Raw genomic sequence first — 13,953 nt, 5'->3', positions numbered from 1 at the left:
ATATATATATATATATATATATATATATTGTTGCGGATATGAGGATTGTGTTTTTTTTTATTGTGTGCTTTATTATTATTATTGGTTATTCTGCGCCTCCTGCCTCCGGGGCTGTGTAAAGGTCAAAAGGGCGTCCCATAATTAGTCCACAAGCATACACGTCAGCCAATCATAGAATACCCCTGTTCGATAGTTATATCTTATTCTGTGTTTTAGGGTAAGGCTGTGTCTCCCATTAATGGAAGTACTCCATTGCACCAAGTGAAAGAGATAGATTCCCTTCATTCCCATTCCCAAAACCTCCATTCCCCCTTTTCGTCGATTGGAGACTACCTCCGCTCCAATTGCCGCCATTGACCACGAGGCAGGGTTGGGGAAGAAAGGTGGGTCCCCACCTCGTCATAGAGGGGAGGAGTGAGTCAGCCCCACTCAACCAACCACGAACAAGGGGTTGGACTTGGAGAGGGTGTGGAAAGAAAGATCGAGGAGGTTCGCGAAGGTTGAGGGGCGGGGCCTATATAACCCGCAGGCAGGGCGTTTCCCAAGGCAGACAAGAGAGATGAGCTTTGACGGAGAAACTGCGAGAGAAGTCCAGGGTTGAACTGCAGCTCGAGCCACCGAAACTGCACTCACTGCAGCTCGAGCCACCGAAACTGCACTTGCTGCAGCTCGAGCCACTGAAACTGCATTTGCTGCAGCTGGAGCCACCGAAACTGCAGCCACAGCAGCGTGAGGCCTGGACGGCAGTTTGGAGCAGGGCCGCGAAGGAGCGGCGGCTGCCCACGAGTCGATCAGCTGCAGAACTAGTTGGACCTCCCTATCCCGCCAGCCATCCACCAGCCACCCACAACATCATTCCCCGTGTAAGTGTGCTCGTAGTCTGTCTTTTGTCTTGTCCCTGGGTAGTAACAATAAGTCTGAATAAGCTAGTATTTTCACTGTGTCACCTGCGTCTCATGTGCTTGGTAAATAAACGTGACTGCTGTCTTTTTGCTTATGTGTGTGAATAGTAAATAAATTTAGTAGTATTTCCAAACCTTTCTTTGCCTTCGTTTTCCTCTTTGCATTCGGTCGCTTTAGAGTTTTCCCGATTGAATAGCGGTGGCGCGATCCGGCCAAAGTTTGGGGCAAATCGGGTATTAGTCGGGGAATAACTGTTCGGTCGCGGTAATACCAACCGCTCGGTAAATAACATCTTTAACCGCGTCCGTAACAATTGGTTGTCAGGAGTTGGGATTCGAACCTGGGACTAAATTTATTTAGCCCAAATTTTGGACACCAATTGTGTTATTACCGTAACAATTGGTGTCTGGGAGTGAGATACGGACCCGAAGCGCGCATAACGCGCTCAAAATTACAAGCTGTTGGAAATTTGTGTTTTAAAGCAAAACCCGAATTTTGAAATCGTGCCATGGCTGGTCAAGGCGATCGGATGCCGGTGGGTGAGCTAGAGATAGACGGGGTGGAATCGACCCAGGACCTCGGGGAAATGTATATGGAGGAGGTGGTTGAGGGGGTATCAGACGCACAAGATGGCGTCCTCGTGCACGTGGGTGTAGCGGCACCAGATTTTGCCACGCCCGTGGTCGCGGCAGCCGAGCCAGAGATGCCAGAGTACATGCGAGTCTTTATGATTCAAATGATGGCAAAAATGGATGCTCAGGGGGAGCGATTAGAAGCCAAAATGGGGAACCGGATGGAGGCTCAGAGTGAGCGATTGGAGGGCCAAATGGGGGTAATGAGGGACCGAGCGAGGGCTGATAGTGAGCGATTGGGGGGCAAAATGGGGGGCAAAATGGGAGAAATGGGGGGCAAAATGGGAGAAATGGGGGAACGGCTAGAAGCTAAATTTGAGGGGTTAGACAACGGGATAAAAGAGGTAAAGAATGGGTTAACGGGGGTGGAAAATAGAATGGCTGCCCAGGAGAATCAGTTAGAGGGGGTTAAAAATGGGTTAATGGGGTTAGAAAATAGGATGGAAGACAAATTGCGGGAAATAGGGGAGCAATCCGCCCGGGAAATCGAACAGATGGGGAACCAGATGGAGGAGATGAAAGAGGAGATACGACGAGTTGTAAGTGAGGAGGTCTCGGGAGTACGCGAGGAGGTAAAGCGAGGCGAAAAGCGTATAGAGAAAGAGGTGAGGAATAATACGGCTAGGATACAGGGGGGAATAGAAGATCTGACGGAGGAGGTGGAACAGCTGACAGAGGGACAAACGGAGTTAGTGGAGCAGGTTCAAAGGAACACTGCGGTACTAGGAGGGTTAAAGGTGACACAAAAAGACATTAAGAACGAATTAATAGCGACACAGAGGCAATGTCAGATGGTACGTAAGGGACTGACAATGAGGTTGGACGAGGTGACAGAGGTAATTGAGACGAAGGACCGGCAGGTGAGGATGCACATAGAAACGGTAAAGGTAGCCTTAGAGGACGAACTTGTGGAGACGCACCGGGGAATAAAAGAGGTGAAGCAAAAATTAGAGGAAGTGGAAGAAGAGGTGAGTGAAATTAAGAAGAGACGGACAGAAACTAAAAGAGAAATCCAGGAAGAGGTGATGGAATATGTACAAGGTCGGTGCTCAACTCATGATGTGCTGCTCACTAACCAAATCAAGAGTCTGCAGGTGGCAGAGGAGGTGAGGAGACGAGGTGTCAAGGTGAGTGGCGATATATTCGGAAATGTACATGATGTGAGGGGAGCTTCAGTCGGCTTGGGGGTTGATGTGGACCCGGGTGTTTGTGAGAGGCCGTTGGTGAAGTGTGCGACAGGTCTGGTGTGCGAAAAAAGAGGTGTGCGAGAATGTCCGACCATGGGGTGTGTGAGGAAAAAGTGCGCGCCGACCAGAGAGTGCGCTGTCAAGAGTGAGGGAGAACGCACACCTGTGGTGAGTGTTACAGAGGGTGTAACGGAAGAGTGTGCGCGAGAAAGGTGTGTAACGGACAGGTGCATGGGGAAAGAGTGCGCTGTCAAGAGTGAGGGAGAATGCACACCTGTGGTGAGCGTTACAGAGGGTGTAACGGCAGAGTGTGCGCGAGAAAGGTGTGTAACGGACAGGTGCATGAGGAAAGAGTGCGCTGTCAAGGGTGGTGGTGAAAGTAGTGAGAGTGACACGGAGCGTGAGTTGGTTGTGACAGGTGAGCGAGGATGTACACCTGGAATGGAAGGAAGCACACCTGGAATGGTAGAGCGTGTGTGGGAATGCACACTGGAATTGGTCGTGAGGCACGTGGTTGGGTGTGCGAGTGAGAGCACACCTGTGATAATCACAGAGGAGGTGACCGAGAAGGGGGCGCGAAGAGGTGTGTTGGTGAGGTGTGCGAGCGACGAGTGTGTGCAAAGGTGTTCGGTGGTCAGGTGTGTGACCAAGTCTGTGAGTGGAATGAATGTACCTGGGTGTGTAAGAGAAGGTGCAATGACCAAGAGCAAGGAAACGGCTGGATGTATGAGCAAGAAAGGGGTAGCGTATGCGTGTAAGCATGCAGGTGAGGCATCGACGGTAACCGGGTTAGCGGTTAGAGCGACCTATAGCCGAATCGGGCCCTCGGTGCGTGCCGGGCTTCGCGTGCCGTGAGAACCAGCGGGGATCCGAGCCACGGCGGGTTCGAAAGGACCGCCGTACGCGATCCACGCTGGGCCTCGCTTGGAACGGCCGCGTCCGAACTCCGCTAGGCGGAACGGGCAGCCCGATAGGAAGGGTCGTCATGGCGACCACTTTTTATTGAGACGTTCCGGCAGGTCGAGATCGGGCAATTGGATGGCTCCGCGCCGAGGTGGTGCGTGGGATCTCGGCACGGGTAAGCCCCCGTCCCTGCACTGAGTGCCGGACGCATCCAACCGCCGGCACCAAAGAACCCGCATTCATTGCTCGGCTGTACGAAGCCGAGCTTTCGAAGTGAATTGGCGCACCGAGAGGATCTAATAAGTAGACGGGTGATGAGGTTAGTGTTTTGGACCCAAAATTAGAAAAAAAAAGCAAAATTTGATGATTGGTAAAGGATTGGCAGAGTGATAATTGGTAGAGGATTGGTAATGGTACAGTGATTGGCAGATGATTGGCAAATTTTTGATTTGTTGGATTTGGAAGAGCAAAATTTACAGTAAGAGATGCCCCATGTGAAGGGATGGCCAATCCACCATCCCTCACAGAGGGGGGCAAAGGAGCACTAGTTTATGGGGTTGATGGCAGTGAAAACTAGCCCGGGTGGGTTAGGATATTGTGTGTAGGGCCCTAGAAGATGACCTTAGGTGACGTTAAGGTTAGTTAGTGACAAGGATACCTGTAGTGGGGACGCAGGTAGATTAGTGTGGATGATAATGACGTGGTATGTGCTTAGTTTAAAGGGAAGACGGGGAGCACTAAGTTAGAGGGGAGTAGTTTGCTGAGATGATGCCGTGTGGGTGAGGATTGAACAGGTGTGATTGCACAGGTGTGCAACTGAACAGGTGTATGGAGCAGTGTTTGAGTGATGGTAATGGTGAGGTGTGTTGTGTTGACCAACTGGTCCAGGAAGAGGAGGAGGGTGCAGGTGGCACCAGGTATGATTGCACAGGTGTGCACCTGAACAGGTGTGTGGAATACATGGAGTGTGGAATAAATGGAGTATTGGTATGGATGGTCGTGGAGTGAGTATGGTGGAAATTGTGGAGTGGAGTGGATGGTGCGAAGGTGTGAATGGGGGAAGAGTGGACCCCATCACGAATACCCGGGGCGGGTAGTGTAAGTGTTAGGTAGAGGGTATAGGTAAATTGTGGTTGGATATTGGCATCTGTGGTGCGTGGTGGAAGAATGATGTTTGGATGGGTGCATTAGTGTTGTGGAAATGGCTGGGTGTGTAGCCTGTTAGTGTGTGTAATTGGTTTGGGCACTCCAGCACTGTGAGGATGTCGGCCAGGTGAGGCCGCAGGTGGGCTCTGGGAGCCGGTAGTTGTGGATGGGGCCCGAGGATCCGGAGGACAGACCCGGGTAGCCCAGTGCCAGAGGGCACCAAGGGGTGACAGAGCCAGGAGGGGCCTTCCCCAGTTAGATAGGTTAGGGTGAGGAGTAGGTAAGCTTGGGTGGCAACTACAGTGGTGGAGGTGTGCAGGTGGGTAGACCTGCTGGGAGAGCTACAAGTCACAGCCCAGAAATTGTGCAAGGGCACCGGGAGATGAATCGGGGGAGTGAGACCCCAAATTGAGAAGCACCACAGTTTGGTCAATGGGAATTGGTTTTTAGAACCCATAGTGTAAGTTGGCCAATGGATTGGCAGGGAAAGACCCCGGGTAGTGTAAAGTGTGTTAAAGTCATTTAGAGGATAGTTAGGATTGGAGTCTCCTCGTACCATCTGCATCCACTCACCTGAGGTGACAGGTACTCCACACCATGCCATGTTTTAATTATTTTTTATGATGAAAATGTTTTGGATTGTGAGACGCATCATGGCGTGGGTGTGACATTGTGCTTTGTGTTCCATCTCTTCCTCCTTATGAGGATTGATGATGAATTGATGATGGAAAATTTTGGATAGAGGGATTGTGGAGACGAATTTGGTGTAGAAGGGAAATATGGGGAGGACGTGACAGTAGTGATGGATTGTAAATGTGTAGATTTTGTACATATGGGGTAAGGGCAAGGGTAGTGTAGGTGACAGGGGGGTGACGTACGGTAGGGACGAGCTTTCTCACTTCGCCCTCCGTGCGCATTTCGCCTTGCATTGCCTTGTTGATGTGTACCCTTGTGACCTTACCCCTCGCTCATTTGTCTCTTTTGTCTCCCACATGACCTGTGCGCCATTGGGCGCCGAGGGGAGCGTGCGTGAGTCGGCCATTGTGCGCCCGGCACTCTCAGAACCAGCTGTCTGCATCGATGCACCACATTATGGACCACATGTCTGTGGCCGAGCACCACTTATGGACCCCATGGGTTGGGGCATGGCCCCTCTGCTGGAACTGGCCATGAGGGCCCGAAATCTTGCTGGCGGACCTTGGCCACAGGGCACCGATGCCCCACAGGTGAACCACACGTAGTCGGCCCTGTGGGCCATAAATAAAATAAATAAAACGGACACATTAGGTGCATTCTTTTATTGCTAATAGGCCGCCAGTAAGACAATGAAAGAATGACAACAACTGGAAGACGTAATAATAGCCAGCAGAGGGAGCCGAAGAGCAAGAGATCACCTGCAGGGTTAGGGGTTGTTGATTTATTTTTATTATTGAACATGCATTGAACACTGATGAACTATGGTGACTGCACCGATTGGTGCTTGAGGGTGCTTGTATTGGTGCATTTTTGGGTGCTTTCATGGTGCATTGATGCAGAGCAGACTGTCTTCCCCCCAGAAAGAACAATCACAGGTCCTGGGTTAGTTTTGTAAATAAAAATAGCGCCATTGTAAATAATGCTTCCCACCGTCAGTGTGTAGTTTGAAGACCATTCCGCAATTCGGTTAACTGTGGGCGTAAGTCTGTTAGGCAGGGTGCAATGGAGCAGCGGGACACATTTATTTATGTTTTAAAACTGTCGCACTCAGGGTCAGGTTAAAAGTAGAGGGAACTACACCTACGTGTCACACTAAATAAAAGTTGTAGGCCCGGGACGTGCCTAAGAGGAGGAGGGTGCAGTGTTGCGGATATGAGGATTGTGTTTTTTTTTATTGTGTGCTTTATTATTATTATTGGTTATTCTGCGCCTCCTGCCTCCGGAGCTGTGTAAAGGTCAAAAGGGCGTCCCATAATTAGTCCACAAGCATACACGTCAGCCAATCATAGAATACCCCTGTTCGATAGTTATATCTTATTCTGTGTTTTAGGGTAAGGCTATGTCTCCCATTAATAGAAGTACTCCATTGCACCAAGTGAAAGAGATAGATTCCCTTCATTCCCATTCCCAAAACCTCCATTCCCCCTTTTCGTCGATTGGAGACTACCTCCGCTCCAATTGCCGCCATTGACCACGAGGCAGGGTTGGGGAAGAAAGGCGGGTCCCCACCTCGTCATAGAGGGGAGGAGTGAGTCAGCCCCACTCAACCAACCACGAACAAGGGGTTGGACTTGGAGAGGGTGTGGAAAGAAAGATTGAGGAGGTTCGCGAAGGTTGAGGGGCGGGGCCTATATAACCCGCAGGCAGGGCGTTCCCAAGGCAGACAAGAGAGATGAGCTTTGACGGAGAAACTGCGAGAGAAGTCCAGGGTTGAACTGCAGCTCGAGCCACCGAAACTGCACTCACTGCAGCTCGAGCCACCGAAACTGCACTTGCTGCAGCTCGAGCCACTGAAACTGCATTTGCTGCAGCTGGAGCCACCAAAACTGCAGCCACAGCAGCGTGAGGCCTGGACGGCAGTTTGGAGCAGGGCCGCGAAGGAGCGGCGGCTGCTCACGAGTCGATCAGCTGCAGAACTAGTTGGACCTCCCTATCCCGCCAGCCATCCACCAGCCACCCACCTGCCATCCCTAACATCATTCCCCGTGTAAGTGTGCTCATAGTCTGTCTTTTGTCTTGTCCCTGGGTAGTAACAATAAGTCTGAATAAGCTAGTATTTTCACTGTGTCACCTGCGTCTCATGTGCTTGTAAATAAACGTGACTGCTGTCTTTTTGCTTATGTGTGTGAATAGTAAATAAATTTAGTAGTATTTCCAAACCTCTCTTTGCCTTCGTTTTCCTCTTTGCATTCGGTCGCTTTAGAGTTTTCCCGATTGAATAGCGGTGGCGCGATCCGGCCAAAGTTTGGGGCAAATCGGGTATTAGTCGGGGAATAACTGTTCGGTCGCGGTAATACCAACCGCTCGGTAAATAACATCTTTAACCGCGTCCGTAACAATATATATATATATATATATATATATATATATATATATATATATATATATATATATATATATATGTATATATATATATGTATTTATGTATGTATGTATGATATGTATGTATGCATGAATAATATGAATATGTATGAGCATGAATAAAGCCTGGTGTTGGCTTCACGGTTAGGGTGCTGGCTGGGGCTCCTTGGGTCCTGAGTTCAAATTCTGGTGGGTCTTTGAATTAACACCTCGACCAGAATTGTGCCCAATTGTCAAGAAACTGCTTCGGCAGCCATATGCATCTGGCGATGCGGGAGTGGACATCATAATCATCATGAGTATGAATAGGTATGTACCAAATATAAAAATGTATTTTCGCTGGGGCACCGCAACACACAATTGGCTACTCTTTTCATAAGAAATTGAGGCAGTGAATTATCCGCCAGGTGAAAATGATGAGAAGACAAGATAAGAGTAGAAACATGTATTCAAGATGTTTGTATAACTTTAAACCCAATGCCCGAAATAATTCACTCTACAGAGTTGAGTTCCAACCCAAAAGGTATGAAGCAGCAATTCAAGCTCCTTATGTATAAAAATAACACTTATATACATTTGTTGTATTCGCACTAACAACAGAATAACAATAAACGTCCTATAGAATGATTGCTTTTGTTGGAGAACTCATTCATCTAGATTCTAGAACATAAAATGACAGATAGTGATAGAAGTGCACTCATGATATTTGTTGAATCCTTCAGTAAATTATTTGCTGTCAAGGATGCTCATTCAGCATTCGTGATTGACATACGAAGGAAGAACCTAAAATGACTTTTGTTTCTTGTTGCAACCACAAAATGTTTTCAATCTTAAATAATTGCCAGACTCCACTGTATAAAGTTAAAAAAGTAACGCTTTGCAATAATTTTCAATGGGCATGGATGGTCGAGCATTGATGGCAATTTCCTTCTGTTAACGTTCTGCAGCTGCAGTGCTGCAAAGGCATTAGTTGCCTCTGTTAAGCACACCCAACAGGTTATTTGGCTCAATGCCGAGCTGGCGAGCCATGCGCTGCACATCAAAGCCGAGGTGCATCAGGAACTGCACTGTGCTCATGTCCTTGCCGGTGTAATGGTCTCGCATTGTCGGGCACGTGGGGTTGCAGTGAGGCCATGGGCAATTGTCCACTAGGTGAAAGGGGCAGCCCTTTATGGCTGAAGGTGTATTTCTGCCATGTGGACGTTCTTGCAGACTACGATCCCAGCAGTGCAGAGCCCGAGGCAGTGTAGTGCCATAAACTCGGACCTCGGTCCAAGAACTAGAGGTCAGGGAGAGAAGGAAGGCAGTAAATGAATTGGTGGGCATGGAGTATGGAGAGCAACATGGAGCAAGGGGACAACTAAATTGATGGGCATAGAGTACGAGGTATGCGATTATTAAACTGAAAAATAGAGCACAGCATTTTGAGGAGCACAAGACAATGGAAAGAATAAAAGGTTGAAAGAAATAAATCAACAGGAGACAATAAATATTAACAAAGCCATTGGCGTGCACATTGGGGAGCGAGGAAAGCTATTCGCACGACTGCAAATATAATTTGCTCCAAAGATGGAGGTTGAACAAAATATTACTCTGATAAATTGTCAGCTTGCTGTGGCTGACATTCAAAAAGGATCATTTCTGAGCTCGTAATCTGAAAAGGGGACAATTTTTTGGTAAGTTTATTCGTTTGGAAAACATTAAATACAGTGCACATATTGTATGAAACAGTGGTTCCTAAATTATGTCTCTATCAAATCATTTTATTTCCATTTGAGTCTCTTGCTTGTAATAACGATGGTGAATGAGTATCTTTCCAAATGAAGGCTGTTCAATCTCTGCATCAACACAAATAATTGAACTTGTAGTTACAGTCACAAACTACTCTCATGGTATTACTGTCAATAAATTTCCTAATGGTCGAGAGATTGCGATGACTAGGAATAAGTGTACTTGAAAGGTCACAATAATTATGTCATCCTCCAATTATGAGGCTGGAAACTGCTGAGGAATCCTCATCGCAAGGGATTCTCTGGGTAGTTTTGATTGCCTTCCCGGCAGTAGTGAGGACAGCGATTTGGGGATTACAAAAGGAGGCAAAGTAGTGCAAATAGAGGCAGTGTAGTGCCGTTGGGATGCTCAACATGAGCAGATAGGAAAATATCATGTTCATTCCAAACGGACGATATGGTTTTTTATGCAAAAACTTTTATACAAGGTATAGTCTTATAGTCTTAGGTTTAAGGTTTATAGTCTTATTACGTGTGGAATCAAATTGGGACAACACAATTAAAATGTGAGCACATTACAACTGAGCTATCATATGTCACTCATGCACAAAAAAACCTCACATTTTTAGCAAACCTTTGCAAATAAGATTTTAACAAAAAAAAAATGTCTAACTTATGCAAATTGCATATACAGGGCCTTCAGAAAATATTCGCACCCCTTGACTTTTTCACATTTTGTTGTATTAGAGTCTGAATAGTAAATGGATTAAATTAAGATTTTTTTTCTAATGATCTACACAAATAACCCATAATGTCAAAGTGGAATTTTTGTTTTTTTGAAATATTTACAAATTAATTTAAAATGCAAAGGTGAAATGACTTGAGTCAATCAATATTCAGCCCCTTTGGTATGACACTCCAAATTGATCTCAGGTGCATCCAATTTACTTTGATCATCCTTGAGATGTCTTTACAACTTGATTGGAGTCCATCTGTGGCGAAATCAATTGATTGGACATTATTTATAAAGAAACACACCTTTCTATATAAGGTCCCACAGTTGGCAGTGCATGTCAGAGCAGAAACTCTACCATTAAGTTCAAGGAACTGTCCGTAGAACTCTGAGATACAATTGTGAGGAGAGATAGATCCTGGAAAGGGTATAACACAATATGTAGAGTGTTGAAAATTCTCAAGAGCACAGTGAGCTTCATCATTAGGAAATGGAAAGAATATGGAACTACACAGACTTTTCCAAGAACTGGCCGTAAAACCGAGCAACCGAGCAACCGAGCAAGAAGGACCTTGGTCAGGGAGGTGACCAAGAACCCTATGACCACTCTGACAGAACTACAGAGTTCTTGACTGAGATGGGAAAACCTGTCGGAAGGACAATAATCTCTGCAGCACTTCACAAATCTCGGCTTTATGGGAGAGTGGCCAGACGTAAGCCACTCTTAAGAAAAGGCACATCACAGCATACCTGGAGTTTGCAAAAAGCCATGTGAAAGACTCAGAGCATAAGGCAAAATATTCTATGGTCTAAGGAGACGACAATTTAACTCTTTGGCCTGAATGCAAAGTGCTATGTCTGGTGGAAAGCATACACAGCTCATCACCCAACTAACACCATCCCTACCATGAAGCATGGTGGTGTTAGCATCATGCTATGGGGATGCTTTTCATTGACAAGGATTGGGAGACTTGTAAGGATAGAGGGAACAACGAATGGAGCCAAATACAGACAAATCCTGGAGGAGAACCTAAGACTTCAGAGTGAAAAAAACCTTAGACTGCGGCAAAGATTTCCGTTCCAACAGGATAATGACCGCAAGCATACAGCCAAAGCAACACTGGAATGAGTGGAATGGCTTCAGAACAAGAATGTGAAAGTCCGTGAGTGGCCCAGCCAAAGGCCAGACTTGATTCCCATTGAAAATTTGTGGAAAGACTTGAAGATTGCTGTTCACCGACCCTCCCCATCCAATTTGACAGAGCTTGAGCAAATCTGCAAGGAAGAATGGAAGAAACTCCCCAAATCCAGATGTGCAAAGCTGATACAGACATAGCCAAGGAGATTCCAAGCTGTAATCGCTGCTAAATGCGCTTCTATGAAATATTGACTCAGGGGGCTGAACACTTATGTAAATTAGATATTTCTACATTTAATTTTCAATTAACTTGTAGACATTTCTAAAAACCATAAAAAAATGTTTTCACTTTGACATTATTATATAGGGTATTTTGTGTAGATCAGTGACAAAAAATTAAATTTAATCCATTTTTAATTCAGGCTGGAACAAAACAAAATGTTAAATAGTTTAAGGGGTGTGAATACTTTCTGCAGGTACTATAACTACCAGCAACAAATATAGTATCTGCTCAAGAACATTTTGACTATTGGAGCTGAACAGCAGTAGATTGCTTACCTCTTGCTTATCAAACTGTGTGATAGGCATGATGGAGCAAAGAGAGCACTGCGAAGAGAAAAATAAATAATAAGTTCACTCAACTAGAAAAATGAGAGGGTAAAGGACTGCCAAATTATAAAATATAGTTCATTAGCCTTCACCAATGTGTATGTATAGTACTTGGCTGCTGGATTGCATCATTTCTAGGGACATGGCTATACACCAATGCAATGCGCTCACCTCCCCGCACACCCCAAACCTCCCAATATAGATTGAGAAAATAATTTACAATTTTACCAGGACAATGGCACACAGTGGCCTGCTCTTTTTGGAAATGTACCATGTGATCTTTAAATATATACAAATTATTAGCAGCACTATGCTCGGCCTATTGCCCACGCCGAAGGATGGCGAGTACTCTATAATGCCTGTGACAAACAAAATGACCATTTTAGAGTTGGGGAAGCAAATTAATATGAAGAAGACAGCTTAAAGGTGAGAATGCTACCTCTGAGATATACTGTCAGCCCCACAAATGTTTCTTCTGCATTATAACTACTTTTATTTTACACAGAACATTGTTATTTTAACCTCCTCTCCTGCGGGATTTCTCCCTCTTCTCTTTTAGGGTTTGTAATCATCCATTCATTTTTCAACTACAAAAATCTATGCTTTCTGCACATCTCTACTCTTTTGTTCCTCTTTTCTCTCGTCTGTGTTTGTGGAACTACTTTACATTCTGGAGACTGTTCCATTGCACTCCAAGCTACAAATAAGTGGTATCATCTCATATCATATCCCTTCCTCACCCCAATCAATCCATGCAATCCCTCCCCACTATCTTTCCTACTTCTATTAACTCTTCCTAACCCAAACCTCTTACTTGGAGGTTATAATACATAATCGATTATAAAATGCTCCACACGCAGCCAAAGCTCAACATTCAACCAGAAGAGCATGCATGATACCAAATTATATACATTTTAAAGGTATAAATCCAACATGGAATTGGTATGATTGACAGTGCTTTAAGATATGACCTGAGGATTATTTAAAAGTTGAATATATCATGTCAGCATTGTTAATAACAGTAGTCGATACTGAAAGTCTTTGAACCAAGGTTGCAGTGCAAGGTGATCATTTAATTAAATAAAACCTACATTTAGCATTGTGGCCTAACAAGAATGCCAGCACTGTGGTCACAACCTGTGACAAAATCTAGTAACAGGCCTATTGGGAAACGTGCAATTAAAGCAGTCTTAAAAGATGAACAGCGTGATTGGGAAACACACATTTAATGCGTTATTAAAAGACTAACTTGACACCTCTCATCCATGTCAGCCTCCACCACAGTTATATCAGAACAAGCTGATTCGTAACATGGTCACGGACCATTTAATTCCATTATGGGGCCGTTCAAAAATTATGTAACACTATTTTTTAATACAATCTGATACTCACCCCCTGTAATGCCTCGTAACACTATACCAGACTCCCCCTAAGATATTATGGAACACTTGAAGACACACCTCTGCACCCCATTCCAATGAACACTCGACCCAAACAAAGCCAATGGAAATAGAGTGTCCACTCTTGAGTTGAGGAGGTTGGCGTTTCAAACCCTGGCCATGTCATTAGTTATATCAAATATTTTAAAATGGTATGTGTTGCTTCCTTGCTTGACGTTCAACATTAAAAACTATAGAACAGGGACAAATTGAAAGCTTTTTGGACGTATACAGTCATGTGAAAAAGTATGTACACCCCATGTAAAGTTTTGACTTCTTCAACATATTTCAACATACAGCTATTTGATCTTCATTTCAACAACATTGATAGATAAAGGTGATATAATATAACAAATATCATGAAACATTTACATTTTGTAGTCCATTGTATAATTTAAATAAACATAAATGCAAATTTCGCATGTGGAAAAAGTAAGTACACCCTTCGCTCTAATAGGTGGTATTGCCCCCTTTGG

General features: G+C 45.3%; 1 protein-coding gene across 1 annotated transcript in view; it reads right to left on the bottom strand.

The window, feature by feature from the left end:
- Positions 1 to 8,259: 8,259 nt before the first annotated feature.
- The window catches only part of NOTUM (notum, palmitoleoyl-protein carboxylesterase), a 32,688-nt gene continuing 26,994 nt past the window's right edge, over positions 8,260 to 13,953 (bottom strand). The window contains exons 11-12 of the mRNA XM_068111497.2: positions 11,988 to 12,035; positions 8,260 to 9,107 (exon numbers count right to left, since the gene is read on the bottom strand). Coding sequence (XP_067967598.2) covers positions 8,795 to 9,107; positions 11,988 to 12,035 — 361 coding nt within the window. The 3' untranslated portion in view covers positions 8,260 to 8,794. The remainder of the gene's footprint in view (positions 9,108 to 11,987; positions 12,036 to 13,953) is intronic.

This window comes from Myxine glutinosa, chromosome 3, assembly GCF_964187855.1.
Source record: "Myxine glutinosa chromosome 3, kmMyxGlut1.1, whole genome shotgun sequence".
Lineage (NCBI taxonomy): Eukaryota > Metazoa > Chordata > Myxini > Myxiniformes > Myxinidae > Myxine > Myxine glutinosa.
The sequence above is the reverse complement of the archived record's forward strand: the minus strand, read 5'-3'. Positions and strand labels throughout refer to the sequence as shown.